Here is a 16288-nt window from a genome sequence, read left to right as displayed (position 1 = left end):
TTCCTGACTCATAAAACTAAAGTTGGGAGGGGTTGATTCGATAAGAACAGCTGCACTGTTATTTTGTTCAATCCAAGTTTCTGTTAAAAACATAAAATCAAGATTGTGCTCAGTGATAAAATCATTGATTAAAAATGTTTTTCCTGCCAAAGACCTGACATTTAATAAAGCTAGTTTAAGTTTGTTAAACACACTATCAGTCATGTTTTTGTAACAAGCTGTGGCTGACATGGAATCACTGCTAAATTAGATAAACTCACACAAACGTTTGAGCGCTTCCTGTTTCTAAGATGATTCACCGCTCTTAATCTATTACCTATCAACACAGATATCGGCAAAGCTACTGGCAGGCAGGGCCCCGGCATGTCCTGGAAAGAGTTGAGAGTGCCATACGCCCTTGAGCCTGGACCCATCACATATCAGTAAGAGTTTGTTTTGTTTTGTACACACACATCCTTATCAGGCTTCGGAGAAGGGAGGGGAGGTGGTTGACGTAGGCACGGTGATGGAGACGGGGGAGATGGTGCGGGGGTAGAGGACATGCTGCCAGGCGGGGGAGGTGATTGACGTAGGCGCGGTGATGAAGACGGGGGAGATGGTGCAAGTCTCTGCAGTGATTTTGGTGGGCGTCGTTGAGGAGCGGGGGTAAAGGACATGGTGCCAATCCTGCGTATCGCCTTAGTTTGGTCTTTGAACTCCAGGAAGGAATCGGTGCCAACCCTCTGTATCTCCTTTGTGTGTTCAGCGATCTCCAGGAGGGTGGGCGAGGGTGAAAGGGTGAACAGAGTATCCTCAAAGGCGTTGACAGGGGGGGGTGACGGGCAGTGGAGACTCCTCCGTGTGTCTCATATGTCTCCCATAATCAGAACATTCCTCAGGCGGGTGCAGTGATAATTCTTCAGGGTTTTCTGCGCTATGTGTTGTGTCTTTCTCCTGTTTTGATTCCTCTTGCCGCTTGTCCTTGGCAGAGGGAACAGATTGATGACGCAGGCAGTTGAATATGTTAGAGATAAATAATTTCACTCCTGACTTGTTCAAGTTATATTTATTTATTTAGATTTTTGAATGTTTTGATTTTTGAATGTTCCATTAAAAAATGTTATTAAAAAGGCATGTACACCATAAAGGTGACTATTGAGGTCTATTGTCAGGAATGTTAGTGTTGTATCAAATAGTGAATTCTACTGCAGAAGAATGTTGCACGTCTGCACAGTGTTATACTGTATGTGCACCGCTCAGTGTCAGTAAATATTGTGCAGTTAGTATTGGACTACAAGATAGATGCAAGCCTGTACAGGTAGAGTTATTTAAAGCATACATGAGTGGGTTGGGTTCTGGAGGTGTGGTTACAGCATTGTGCTTGGTTGGCGTGGCCTGGGCCTGGTGGTGGGGCCCAATGTGATATCTTTTCATGGGGCCCAAAATCCGTGGCGGCGCCCCTGGCTGCTTCGTCCTACTTTACTGTTACTGTACTGCAAAAAGCAGACGGCGCTGCGCTCAACACACACACAGACTCAAAACCATGGACACACCGGCACATAAATTACATAAACAATTGATAGGCCTAAGTTGCATACTTGAGCAGTATTGCAACTAAGCAGATAGTTTGCTTCTCTCTCTCTCTCTCTCTCTCTCTCTCTCTCTCTCTCTCTCTCTCTCTCTCTCTCACTCTCTATCTCCACTTTCAAAATCTATTTGAAACTCATAACAAACAAACAAAATTCCCAAAGTTGTCCTGAAATTAACTTATTTAGCTTCGGTGCTGCGAGAGTTATATGCTTTCACAGCAAACGATGCTGGCTTACCGGTTTGATATGTACTAATAAGTTGTCAGAGGTGCTGCAGCCTTTACGTATTGGAGGAAAAACACGGAAGAGAAAGACTGACGATCTTCAGACATAATTCAATCAGTTAACTCTTTTTAGGGTGCAGCTATATGTTTGATTTATTTCAAAGTGGGCCCATTTTAATTATATTAATTTTCTTCAAATGTACAGAGGACTCCCCAAGTGCTGTGTGCTGCCTATCTCTATGTTTATAGAGTTGGGACATGTTTTTTGGCTCACAGTGAGCGCTCCATGGTTTTGTTGGTTTGCTGGGGGCGCATCAGAGTGAGCGCTCTCTGCTTTGCGAGGATCTTTGTAAACGGAGCACGAGATCAACACATGGAGCAGAGACCTCATGCTTGAGCCTTGGAGACTATTTGTCTGTCAGTTATTCATGTGCAATTTGGATGTGTTGGGTGGTTGACGTGACGCCTTGTTTTTCTGTTCATGGTGACAAATATATATAATAACTGGTGATGTTTTATTAAAATTTCTATTTTTATTAACATCTTGATCTTCAATAACCAACCCATCTGTAATTCATGAGCTCTATACTTCTAATATTTAAATATTTGGTTTGAAACATGAACATTGTCCACTGGTGTGACTGTCCGGGGTCACATTGCTAATCTTCAAACTACTGTAATAAACAAAATAATACAATAAAATACTTTAAATACCTTTTATACACATAATAGCAATGTTTACTTTATGAAACTATAGGTTTTAAGTATTCATGTACCAAATCCAAATGCTTATGACGCATTACATTTTGTCCACAAAACAGATGTCCACCTAGTGTGACACCATTTTGTGAATATAGAACAGGCATTAATTTGGGGACCCATCATTGAGAGAGGGCCTTATTTATCCAGGAAACTTCCAGAAGACATCCCTGGACCACATGCAATGAACAGAGGGTGAGTTTTGGCTCAGATATTTATCATAATATTGCTATTTTTTTTGCACTGTCAGAAAATGGGACCGATAACGCTGTCCTTTGGTGTGACTAAATGAAATTGTTGATATGAACATTTGAATAAATGTATATTATTTTACATTTAAATATGATGCAAACCTTACACTGTAAGTTTGGATTGAAGGCTCTCTAGCATACAGCTAGGCCGCAAACTGACAATGTAACTGAAAATGTCCACTGGTGTGACAGCATTGTCCTATAGTGTGACGTAAAGTCAACGTCACACTAGTGTAAATGGCTGTCACACCAGTGGACGTGGGTTATAAATAAGGCCTAGATAGATGCATTTTAAAATTAATTTAGACTACTTATATAATACGTTTTCTAACCTTTTGAGTACACCGAAAGTAAAACATTTCTACTGTTTTCTATTTGTTTAGTTTGAGATCCAGGCGGAAGGTATGAGACAGGCAGACGATGACTAGTAAGGATAGGACAAGAAAGTACAGGGAGAGGTTGAATGAAGATCCAAGGAGGAGAGAGGATCTCTTGAGAGAGAGACGCAGAAAGTAAATATAACATGCCACCAAGAATGATTAAACGACTAAAATGTTTCATTACATGGGCAGAAATGCTTACGGTTTTGTCCTTTTTTCTGCAGATATCAGGAGAAAAGAGTGAATGGAGAAATTGTTAGCCTCAGTGTGAAGTCTGTGTCAGCAGCAACAAAAAAGCGGCTTCAAGAAAAATGGAAGAACTCAAAAAGGAGATGTAGGGCAAGGGACAGGGCCATTAAGGCTATACTTGAACTAACTCCACCTCAGGCTGATGGTCAACCTTCTGGCCGTGAAGAGGTCAAAGAAGTCCTAGTACCTCTTTTATGCAGTACACCAACACATTCCCCCAATGAGATGGCTCCAATCAAACCCAAGGGATTAAAAAGAAAATCCGCTGTCAAAAAGCAGCTGAAGAAGCTAATGATTCAAAATAAGAAATTACTTAAAAAAGTTAAAGCAGAAAAACGAAAATCAGAATCAACGCCTCATACAGACACGGAACGTTTGTGGGAAAAGTCCCTCAAGAACAAAACAATCCAAACAAGGATACATTGCTGGACAAAGAAAAACACAAGTGGAGTCCTAGAGTCCTGGAGACTAGAGATGAGAACAGCAGACTTCTCCCTGGGAAAAAAGACATTATTGGTAGGAAAGAAAAAATGCAGAGGAGAGTACTAGCAACATCTTTAGTTGATTTGCACAAAGAGTACAACCAGACATGTGAAGCACATCATGCAATATCATATAGACAGTTTGTACGATATAAGACATTCTTTGTCACAGAAGCCCGATCAAATGATCGTAATACATGTGCCTGCTACCAGCATGAAAACATGCTGCTCCGAATTGACAGCTTGTCACAGAGGAGTATACTCTCCTCAAAAAGCCTATCACATCTCCTCTCAAGTATTACTTCTAATACTGAAGACTTACATTGTATGAATCGAACATGCACAAAGTGCTGCTATGATGAAATCAAGCCTGCGGCTTATAACCCAGACGAGCGAGCCAGATGGGAACACTGGACGAAGGAAGACGTGGTGGTTGGAAACAAAACATATAAAAACTGGGTAAAGAAAACAGAAAATGGTCAGCCAGAGCCCAACCAGCGTGCTGCACAGCTCACCAAATATGACTGGTTACTATTCAATGAGATCTGAAAGAATGTAGAAACATGATGCGAGTCCCAAGCACCAAAAGCTATACAGTGGACATTGTTTCACCACTCGAGTCAAACTACAGATGTGACTGAATTGTACTTAACAATGAATGTGTTTATCTTTTCTGAATGTTTTTATTAATTAGTTTTATCAATTGTTCAATGAATTTTACTGAAAAATGAAATTGCTTATCTCTACTGAATGTTTCATGAATGAATATTAATGAGTTTTATGGATGAATTGTTTAATGAATTGTTTTGAATATGTTTCAAGCTATCCATTGTTATTCACATTTCCGTTTATGTCCATGTTATGATGTGACATGATGTTATGATGGCTATTAGCCAATACACATTTTTAAATAGCACTGTTGGTTCTGATGTTCAGAATATAACCTTAGAGAGTAGAGATGAAATAATAAAGATTTTGTACAAAACTTGACATATTTTGTAATGGTGTCCATCGGTGTGACAGAATGTCCTGTGGTGCGACAAAAAGAAAAGTCAAGAAAATAGGCATTTTGGTTCTCAAATGCCTGAGAAAAGTGTTGAATAGAAGAAGAGTAATAGCATTACACTAAAAAATGCTGGGTTAAAAACAACCCCATTTGGGTCGTTTTTTAACCCAACGCCAGGATCAATATTGGACCAACCCAGCAGTAGTTAATTTGACCCAACGAAATGGGTTGTGTATTTTAACCCAGCAGATGGGTTATACATTTAATCCAAATGCTGGGTTAAATTAATTACAGCCCTGGGTTAATTCTACCATAGATTGGGTTAAATATTACACCCAAATGCTGGGTCATAATAGCTGCGATGGGTTAATTCTACAAGTTATTATCGTCATGTTTTTAATGCAATACCCATGTCTCTTAAACATTTAAATTACAAACCCTTTTAAAATACATCCTATATTTGGTCATGCAAATAATATAATATGCAATAAACGCTTTTAAACAATGTTGGAATCTTAGAAAAATATTCATTTTATTGTTATAACAATTGACAGTTCAATAAAGTGCAAAAGATTCAGTTCACAATAAAGGGCAAAAGATTCAGTTCACAATAAAGGGCAAAACTTTCTTTAAACAAAACTTAACATTTATGCATGTACAGTACAGCCTGTAAACAACACAGGCTGTGTTATGTGTGTTGTTTACAGGCTGTACTGTACATAACACACATTAGAACAAACACATCATAACAGCATCCAGATCTACAAGCTCATAGCACTTTGTGCCACGCTATGAGCTTGTAGATCTGCCCTTTCTAAATCTCAAAATCTTTGCTTCTGGTTTGAGAACCACTAATAGCAACATACGTTTTTTCAGAACTTACTGGTTCATATACTGGCCATGTAAACGTTACAAAGAAAATCCTCCAACATGATCACAAAAATGTACTGCTCCTTTAGGTGATCCGAACGACAGGAAACTAAGATGTGCAAATAAACATTTTAACAATTTATGCTTCCACCATTTAGCTCTTTTAACTCAGCACACAACTTGCTCATAAAATACTTTGAGCATTAGGTAGTATTTTGAACATCACACACACACACTTCAAAAATCCTGCAATATTTGATTTAACCAGATAGAACCCTATTCTGAGCCAAGCAGAAGAAGAGAAAGAATAGAACAGGAGGACCAGCAGAAGAAAAGAAAAGGATCAAGACCACAAGTCTACTTGCAAGCGAGTATTGCTGCACGCAAGGACGTAGCCGGTTTTGACTCCTCTCCTCCCTTGATTTCGTACACTGCATTTTGGAAGAATTTCCATACAGCTTCACACTGCTTTGTGTAGTCGATGTCAAAGATATAGAATACCTTGAAACAGACATCGACTGCCTGAAGCAATGTGTTTTGTTCCAACGCCTCCCCATCAAGAATAACGAACGCCTGAGAGGTGTGCCAAATATCGTTTCCCAGGGACAGGACATATGGGTAAGGTCTTGACACCTTCGCCTCATGGAGGTACTCCACCAAGTTTGTTCCAACCTGAGAAAGAAATAAAGAACAAAAGACAAGATAAATTAAACAAAGTAAAAGATTGTGCAAAAGCAAAGAGTAAGCAAGATTTGGCAGTGGCTGATAAAATGCATATTCAGAAACAATGTTCTGAATTATTCTTGAGCCAAGGAATAACAGGCAGTCAGGCACATTCTTAACCACTGGACCTGGTTGGCTCTGTACTTTAGACCACTGTTTTCCATCTTCACCAAATCTCTTCGCCAAAAATAGCCGATCTAGCTGCCATTTTTGGATAATGTCCCCGCCACCCCCCCAAGAATATGGATGCTGGGTTCAAGGGATTAAAAGAATAACATTTCCCTTTAGATATGCAGAGGGACTTACAGGCTTATGATCGATGAAGGCCAACTTAGGCTGCGGCCCCACGAGGACGAAAACGGCTAAACGCATAGGATTAACGCAAACGCAATCGCAAACGGCTTCCGTCCACATGCAATAATTATCCGGATAGTGTCTGCCCACACGAGACCGCTCCGTTTAGCTCCAACCGCTGGAGAAGCTGCAGTACATATGCAGGAGCCTGTAGGTGGCACTGTAACTTCCTCCACAAAAGCAGCGAAGAAGAAGGTTGTCATGGTTGCCCTTCTGTTTATTCTCCGCGGTGGGGGCCGAGGGAACCGGGCAGAGTTTTTCGCCAGTCAGCGTGTATTAAAGTTGAAATCTTCCGGACAAAATTATTATTATAAAAGGTCTTCTTTGTTATTTATTGAGCTTTAAAACAAATGAATAACGACTCTATATAATATAATGATAAAATACACGGAGCCTCTCTTTTTCCTCCCTCTCTTCGGACAGCGCCAGTGTCTGTCTCATGCAGCAGCTCATCCAGTAATCAGTGACCCGGCCGACTGTAAAAATAAACATATTTATAACTAGTTTAGGGAGTTTGAGAGGTAATTAAAATAGCTAAGGGTGATGATCTGACTTGAAGTGTGTGTTCTGCTGCAGCGGGAGGAGCTGCAGGTGAGCAGAGCTGCGTGTCTCCGTCCTGTCAGATTAGACTTCACTCGCGAGAGAAAGATAAATAATCTGAATTCAGGGTGCAGTTTACTTTGACGTGGGGGTGAGCAGCAGAGGTGGGGAGAGGCGGGGCTATTGCCTCATCATTATTGCTGTAGATGTTGCACAAACAACTGTAGCATGGTCAATAGCGTCCGGAGCACGATAGCAACTCTGCGATCCGCCATTGTTGTTGTTGTTGGTGGCGAAACACTTCAGCACTGGCGCGGGGTAAGCGGAGGTGAGCAGAAGAGGTGGGGAGAGGCGGGGCTATTGCGCAATCACTATCAGTGATCTGAAAATGTCCGTATAGGGCGCACACACGGAGCCGTTGGACCCCCCAGAGAGTGGCGTATGCATTTCTATCCACCTTGGGACCCGTTGTCGTTTCCTCAGTCGTTTAGTGCCATATTCGGTCGTCCTCGTGTGGCCGAACGGTCTATATGACACTAAACAGTAACGCAAACGACCGAATTCGTCCTCGTGGGGCCGCAGCCTTAGACTCCTCGATAGTGTACCGGAACACTTTTCGGCCAACCCTGTAGACAGTTGGTGGAAGCAGTGTTGGTAACTGGCTCAGAGCAAGTTCCCCCAAACAATCTGTAGGAAGACAATGTTATAGGTATCAATATGTGGCATGGCAAATCTGTGAATTGGTCATTTAGTAGCAAAATAAAGTCTACTGTACAATATAACAATGTATTACCGGGTGTTAATCCATCAAGCGACGAGATAAGTTTCCCTTCCCGTCTCGCCAGGTGCAGGATCTTGTCTTTAAACAAAGGGAGCCAGGTTTCGAAGAGCTTAGGCGCAGCCTCTCTATGTAGGATCTGAAAGTCCTGTGCAATCTAAATGAAAAAGAAAATTCAATGTGGCAGCTGACATACTGATAAAAGATTGTTATAAACAATGCATCCACATCATATGTAAACATATACTCCTTCCTAACTTACCATGCCTGGAGTGAATAGATGTGGGAACTCTTGGCGGATCCCCTGAATGTCCCACCCGTTTTCCCTTAAAGACTTGGCCCTGTTTGATAGTTTGCAGAAAGTACAGCAGTACAAGAATGTTAAAAGGATAACACAAAAAGCCCTGAGGGCAGTTGCAGACAGGTGCTCTTGTATGGCAGTTTTGGAGGGTAAGGAGTTGCACTTTCTTGATGGCTGGTGGTAGGGTGTTCCACATTTTGGTAGCATAATAGTAAAATGCATTCATCCCCATGTTTGTGTCGATTATGGGGGGGGGGGGGGGAGTAATGGAGCTCCCACTGGTGTTTTGCCCTTTTATTTTTGACAGGTACATGGCACTGGTCCCTTGAAAACCAGGCCCATTGCAAGTTGCTGTACTCTGTCCTCCCCTGAGCCATCCCACTATAACATCATAATGAGCAGGGGTTAGGTCATAGGTGTGAGAGGTGTAGTAGTAGTTTGTTTTGAGAAGTCTGTAGTTCAGATTTGAATGACTTGAGGTGCAACAGTACCATGATGAGGTGCATGCATAGGCAAAATGACATTGAATGAGTGCTGCAGCTAGTGTCCTCAGTGCATTCCTACTGACCTGTACACTGCTGTATCCTGCATGTATTGCTCCACCTGGTTGAGGGGCTGCGAATTGTGTTTCAGCCATTCTTTACACTGTATGGCTCTTTCTTCCGATATGGTACATTCTATAAAAGTACACATAAGGATATTAACAATCTCAAATGATGTGTCTGTATTACTTAAACAAATTATTCAGTTCCAACGATTACCTGGTATGAATGTCCTACGAGTGCCAGCTTCACTACTTTGTGGTGGTGTCTGCTGCGTGCTCCGTGACCTAGCCGGTTTTCTCATCCTCTTTCTGACGTTCCGAAGCCTCTCTTCGAGGAATCCAGTGGCTGGGCGGTGGTTCCGTCCTGGGGTGAACCAGTATCCCTGTCAAGAAATGAAAGTCTTTGGTGAATAGAGATGAGGCACATTTTGATAGTGTGGCGACAACATGTGGCTGAGCCATCTAGAACAGGGTTTGTCTGTATGTCTGTCTGACAACACCGGGCATCAAACAGCACAGAAGTCCAGTACTCTGGTGCTGGGAGATGAGTTATATTGTGTTCAACTGACTGTTTTAGCATCAATTCCTCAATAAAATGTTAATTACTTACGAAGCCACTGCTTGTGTCCGACTCGTCCTTCAAGGAGGGAAACCCATGAATCAAAGCTGCAGCCAAGGCCTTTTTTGTCTCACTGGTAGGACTGCAAACACAGAAAAACTAAATTACCAGCAGAGTCAAATTAGATCTTAAGTATTTCTAAAACATGTGTTGCACCCCAGTATAATGGCTGTAGCATATTCTGCAGCTAATAGGCATCCTAATAAATTAAAAACACTACTGAACGTGTGTTTTGGTACATGTGTTGTGCATGTTTATGTTGGTGGTCTAGGTAAATGTGAGACTTGAAAGTAGTGTCCCGTCTTATCTTTTCCCCTGAAAGAAGATTCATATACCTTTTTCAAACCAACATAACATTCAGCAAAAACAAGAAAAAACCCCACTATTTTTAATTACCTCTCTCCAAACTTCTCCATGAGGTGAGATACCAAAATACGGACAAGGCACTTTCTTTGCGAAGGGATGATCACATCCTCATCAAGGCTCCCCAGGATCAGCTTGCCTTCAGTTGAGCCTGTGAGAATCTGGCGGATATCCTGAGAAAATTGCAAGAAGGGACAACATCACAGATATCGTTTATTACTCTTTAGTGTTGATTAAAGAAAAAAGTGAAACCCAAGTCTTAAAAAGTGGAGCTTACAAATTGTGGAATTATATGTAGTGTTTGAGGTATCATCGCTGGTACGACAGGTGCCGTTTGGTCCTCCATGGAGGGTGGAGTTGTGGCAGTTGGTTGGACATCAGGACTTGTAGGTGGCACAGCAGGTTCAATCTAAACAGAACCCAGGTTAATGTAACAAACAGTGACAGCCACCTAGAATTGCCGGATGAGCATCAGTAATGTAAATCAGTGTACCACACCAGCAGACTCAGTAGACTGCACACAGTATGCATTGTGTGAAAGATATGCACCACGCCAAAGTTTTGATAAATTCAGAGACCTGTGTAAAGTATGGTTTATATTGACCCCTAAGAGACACAAAACCACTCAGAAACCCTTCACCCGAGTGAATGAAAAATGCGACAAGTTTGGACCATGCAGATCTGCGGCAAATTGAAAAAGATATAAAACAAACATGTAACTTCTTAACTGACAGTGACTACCCGTCGCCGTCGGGTGGAAACCGTGTATGTCCAAAATTGTTCCGTTTATAATTTTTAACATTTTAAAATTGTGAAATAGCCAATCGACAAGCTCTTGACGTTGGGAGCTTGTAGATCTATTTGTACTACTTTTGTACAACACTATGACGAATTAGTACATTTAGAAATATAAAAAACATAGTTTAAATATGGAGACACAAGGTTTCTGCCCAACAGCAACGATATGTAGACAGATTAAACAAAAAATACTTACTGTACAATTTATCACATCCATCCCAGTATTTACAGAAACATCCCAGTACTCCATCGCATGATCATCCCTGTAGTCCAAAGGCACCTTTTAAGCAGCATTTATAGCTAACCACTAAACAAATATGGCAGGAAAAAATGGACTTGTCGAGTCAAAATGCTATTTACAAAGTGTCATACTACTGTACTGGTGGCAGTAAACTGATTTTCTAAAAAAGTCTATAGCGCAGTGAAATGTATAAACCAGTGTGCGAAAAAGTACACGTCCCACCGTCCGGGACGTGTTATTTACAATATCGGACAAGTAGATCTTTCAATTGTCTTGTCCGGCGGACAAGTGACGTTTTTCGACCTGATTTATTGACAAATTATTGATACATTCAGTTTACAAAAGGCAGAACTCATTCGCAAATTGTACGTGTCCGCCATTGTTCGTTTAGAAGTGTTAGTTTCGGTTCTGCTTGTCGATTCCTAAGGAAATGCATCTCGCCGCTTTCTGTACAGTTAGACGGGGACGGAGCGGGGCGGGAAGTGTAGCACAGTGGCAGGCTTGGGAAGCAACACTCGGTTCCGAGTAGGAACAAATAACAATTTTTCCGGTACCGGGATTAATAAGAGTTGTGAGGACAGGAGGCGAGGCCGAGCCCCGCGGACTGCAGCTCTCTCTCTATGCTCCGTATCAGCTGATCGCTGCTCGGTGTGGCTCAGCGTCTCTCTCTCTCTCTCTCTCTCTTTCTACACACAGCGGATCCGCTGCCAGTTTAACAGCCTCATCTTTGTCAAACTTTCTTATGTTCTTTCTCTAACACGTAATGAAGGTTATTAAGCGTTTTAACTCCTGTGTTGTTAATATTGACCGCCATTTCCTTTATGAAGTGAAGCAGCCTCCCTGTCTGTCCTCGCGCTGTCCTCACATCCCCGGACCCCAGACTCGGAGGAGCAGGATGTCAGTATTGTTTATGAAGCAGGGTATAGAAAGTACATTATGGAAATGAAAATACTATTTCTTTACTTTTACAAACAGTGAGCAGCTGCAGCATGTGTATTGCAGGACGTGTGTAAGCGTGCAAGCGTCTTTGCGTTATAGAAAAGCGCTAGGCCTATAGGCTATAAATATAATGTATTATTATTATTATTAGGTTATGTCCTATGTGTTGGACATGTGTGGTTGGACTGTCTCACAGGCAGTGTAACATCAGAGGAGACTGGGCCAATTGTACATTCTCAAACTGCACCACTTAGAACTAACTAAACAATGCAGAGATTATTTTTATATAATTGTATTCAATAACCGTAAGAAATTAAACAGTATGTGATTTGTAAATAGGAATACAGATTTGACTTAATGTTTTCATGACTATATTTTTCTCCCAGTTTGTCATGGGACTTATTTTTACCCTCTCAAAGAACCGGAATCGAAAAGCAGAACCGGAATCGTTCAAATCCAAATGATACCCAACCCTATGTGTGATGCAGTAAAATCTCACTTCTCACTTACGTTAGCGGTGTCATAAAAACCGTGGGAAAATGTAAAATACGATGACGAAGAAGAAGAAGATTCCAGTGGCCCCAATTTTTGTCCATTCTGGACAAGTGAAAAATGTATTCGGACAAGTACATTTCCAAACTCACTTGTCCATGGACAAGTACTCTCTAAAAACTTTTTCTCACACTGTAAACTGTCATCAGTCTCGCTGAATGACTTCACTGCATGTAGGGGATGGTGATCAAGCAGCTCTCTCACATCAACAGCTGCCAAAACTTGAGTGGGAATCACACTGTATGCAAAGAAATGCCTATCAAACCATTGTGTTTCCCACTTCTGTACAACAAGTTTTATTGTTGGTGTGTGTGATGTTTGGTCTAGTACTAAAATGGACTTTATGAGACCAAATTGGGGCTCTCCATCTGGGTCATAAGACAGGAATACAGTCGTGCCTGCTCGATATGCAGTTCCCTTAAAGGTAACCGAAGCTGGTTCATACAATTCACTGAAAAGGGGAATGCCTGTTAGACCACTTTCGATGTCTTTAACTCCCTCAATGTTGGCCAGAAAGGTAGTGTGCCCTGGACCAACTTCTGTATTGTGGCTCAACACAGTTCCACACAGCAAATGATAGCACTGCGCTATCTGATGGCGAAAGGCCATGGTTTTGAAAATGTTTCGGAAATTGCATGTTACATGGCTAACCCGTTTAAAAAAGTTGTGTTTCGCTTCGAATCTCATAGCCCAAAACTGAGTCAAGGGTCCGAGCTTTTGAATGGCTCTTGGGTAATGGAGCATGAAGTGGTCTTTTGGCAGCAAATAGTGAAGAGGATAGAGCTCCAGGAAGAGAGAGTGATGCTCTTCAAGGATTTTAGCTAAGTAGTGTTGCTTCAACAGTAAGAGAAGGAGAGAAGATGAACTCCATACATAACAGTAACAGTAGGAGAAGTTTCCATTCCTTGCAATGCATGGGGACCAGGTCACCTATCATTGTCGGCAGCAACCTAAGTAGGCACCACATTTGAGCTGCTGATTGATGCATGGCGCCTTTAACCTTTTTTAGATCATCCTTACTAATTACAGAAGGTTTATTACCCTTATCACAAAAGCCGTAGTCAAAGCTTGTGATTCTGTAGTTTAGTTTGTCAAGTGTTAGATGTTTCTGCTCAATCAGCGAAGTCAACACAAGCTTGACTTCATATGGCCCTACGCCTTCCAGTATATCATGCATGATGTCAGGTGCTATGTTGTCGGTTACGTGATAGAAAGACAAGTCATTCAAGACACTGTCTCTATTCAGGCCTGTCTGGGAGCGGTCGGCTGTACGCAAATCTGCCTCATGACTATTGACATCACGCAATAGTGCAGGATCTGCCAGCGTCTGAGACCTCCGGGCATCCTTATGTATTCTGCAAAACCGACACATATAATTTCCAGAGAAGCTTTCAATATAGCCAAGCATGGCATTCACGCCCAAATTGTCTCCCACTACCTGGACCACTGTAAACCTTACAACACCTTGAAAGTTGGGGGTATCAACAGTGATGCCATCCCTCTCAAGACACCTGATCTCTTCCACAATAGGGCGCAGCACTGCATCAAGGCCATAGGTCTCAGCGTCATCGGATTTGTACACTGCTAAAAGGAAGTGTGACTGCAAACTTTATAGCAGGTCTGGTGGCAAGCTCTTTAGGGTGAAATATATAAATCCTAACTTGTGAACCCCAGTCTTAGACCCAAGCGGATTGACTGTCTCACAGTCATCTTGGTAAATCATAAGTGGGATCGAAACCTCTTTTAATAACAGTGGATGCGTTTTACAAAACTGCCCATCAAATAAATCTTGAAGAGCATCACTCTCTCTCTGCTGCCATTCTTGCATGGCCTGTAAAACCCCAGGAATTTCAAGTAGCTTGGTTAGAAGGCGCTGCAGCGGAATACGCTGATATGACTCACGAACTGAGACTTGTCGCACAGTGCCAGTGGCAGAGGCTCTTTGCTGAACAAAGCATGCCCCCCCAGTGAAAATCTCCTCAACTGGCTGAATGAAGTTTCCTGATTTAGCAAAATACTGCATCTGTTTATAATCTGTATCAAGTCCTTTGAAAGGCTCGGCTAATTCCAAGAACTCCAGCCCAAGCTCTTCTACCTCTGGGCTTTGATCAAGACCAAAATGACGAAATAAAGACATAGTCTTTGATTCTAGTTTGCCCACAATATCACCAATTAAACTAGAGGTGTGTTGAACCATAAAGTTTAAGTTAGAGAATGTCAAAGAAGGTTTAGACCTCAGATGAGCTAAAAAAAGGGCTACCCGGTTGGTCATGTCATCTTGCCCTAGTTCATCCCATTCATCCTCAACTCCCTGTACAGGCTCATTTTCACAAAAATAACCCAATACCATATTAATAACCCAGAATGGGTTAAACATTTCATAACCCCATGGTTGGGTAGATGAAATAACCCACTGTTTTTTAGAGTATGGATATGTAAAGATAGTTTTTAGTTCAATCAGGTTTCATACTTATTATAATGAAAATAACCCAAACTTTTATGAAAAGTCCCTATGTGTAGATCATTTAGTAGGGCAATAACATGATTATAAATTTAAATTGATTACTATGGTTGTAGGGGAATATTTAAAACAAGTTGATAATGGTTGAGCATATATTTCTTCTCTGTCTGACAATCTCTGAATTAAATATTATCATTAAACATAATGTCACACCAGGAGACAATTATTAGGACTTCCGCACAGAAAAGTTCATATTATATCAAATAATTAAGGAAATAGATTGGGTCTCACAAAGTTTTGAGTTATTCACGTATTAAGTCATTCAGTGATATGTAATTTGAGTAACATTTCAGAAAAAAATATAATTTTACTTTTGATTTCAGTCCACGTCCACGTGCAGAATTTTTGAAGTTTGTAACTTTTGGTCAGAAGCTAGTTTAATGTGTGCTAATTTAGCTAATGGTGATCTGTGCTATTTCTAGCTAATAGTGATGCTAATGATAGCTAATTCATTTAATAGTAGTATGTGTGTCGTTTGTACAGTGCTACTTATGTTATGTAAAGCCTGCATACTTATGTGTTTTATTTCTGTATTGTTACAGTTTTACAAAGTAAAAGAAGAACAGTAAAGTCAAGAAAGAAAACCTTGCATCTTTATTGGAGGACTTTTAAATGTTAGCTAACTGTCTAGCTACGCATAGGAATACGCGCTGTAAGGGCAGAACAGTAAAAAGACAAGAGCACGGCGGGTTCAAGTAATAGTACACTACACAGCCAACATGAGTCTACACTCAGGGAAAAACTATAATAATGAAGACACCACTACGCACAAAGAAGCAAGTGGAGAACAGCAAGCAGAGACTGTGGATCAAACAGCCAAGTGGCAAGAACATCCTCAAGCCTCTGATGCCAAGTCATATTCATACAGAGCAGCCTCTAGATCGTCTCCGCGATCATCAGCAACAAGTTTGTCCGCCACGAAAGCCTATGCCAAGGCAAGCAGCTCGTGCTCAATTAGCTTATGCTGAAAAAGAAGCTGACGTGATGAAACAGAGGGCAGACCTGCTAAAGCAAAAAGCCGACCTTGACGCCAGTCTACATCTGCTCCAGTGCCAAAGCTATAGCTTATGAAGAAGCAGATGCTGAAAGTGTGAAGCTAAGTCGAGAACCCATTGTTGAAGGTGAGCGCTTCAGTGCAGTCCAACGCACTTCCAAGTATGTTCAAGCGCAGTCTCAGTACACCTGTTCCGGAACGCATCATACACAGGTAGCAGTGGAGGCACAGG

General features: G+C 41.5%; 1 protein-coding gene across 1 annotated transcript; it reads right to left on the bottom strand.

Annotated features, from left to right (window-relative positions):
• Nucleotides 1–5473: 5473 nt before the first annotated feature.
• Nucleotides 5474–11633, bottom strand: LOC139434477 (uncharacterized). Its single transcript, XM_071204318.1, has 10 exons — nucleotides 11006–11633; nucleotides 10289–10420; nucleotides 10045–10184; nucleotides 9640–9730; nucleotides 9247–9412; nucleotides 9054–9162; nucleotides 8447–8525; nucleotides 8200–8341; nucleotides 6819–8093; nucleotides 5474–6461 (listed from the first exon to the last, which is right to left on the bottom strand). The coding sequence occupies exons 1-9, from the start codon at nucleotides 11057–11059 to the stop codon at nucleotides 7933–7935; spliced, it is 1074 nt and encodes a 357-aa protein (XP_071060419.1). The 5' UTR covers nucleotides 11060–11633; the 3' UTR covers nucleotides 5474–6461; nucleotides 6819–7932.
• Nucleotides 11634–16288: the final 4655 nt, after the last annotated feature.

The sequence above is a fragment of the Pseudochaenichthys georgianus genome, chromosome 9, assembly GCF_902827115.2.
Source record: "Pseudochaenichthys georgianus chromosome 9, fPseGeo1.2, whole genome shotgun sequence".
Lineage (NCBI taxonomy): Eukaryota > Metazoa > Chordata > Actinopteri > Perciformes > Channichthyidae > Pseudochaenichthys > Pseudochaenichthys georgianus.
This window is presented reverse-complemented; position numbering and strand designations above follow the sequence as displayed.

Excerpts from the sequence above, each read along its gene's own strand:
- LOC139434477 (XM_071204318.1), bottom strand. The coding sequence starts at position 11,059 with ATGGAGTACTGGGATGTTTCTGTAAATACTGGGATGGATGTGATAAAT. Across the intron at positions 8,526-9,053 it reads CAGGATACAGCAGTGTACAG|GGCCAAGTCTTTAAGGGAAA; the intron begins GTCAGTAGGAAT and ends ACTATCAAACAG. Across the intron at positions 8,094-8,199 it reads GCTTGATGGATTAACACCCG|ATTGTTTGGGGGAACTTGCT; the intron begins GTAATACATTGT and ends GTCTTCCTACAG.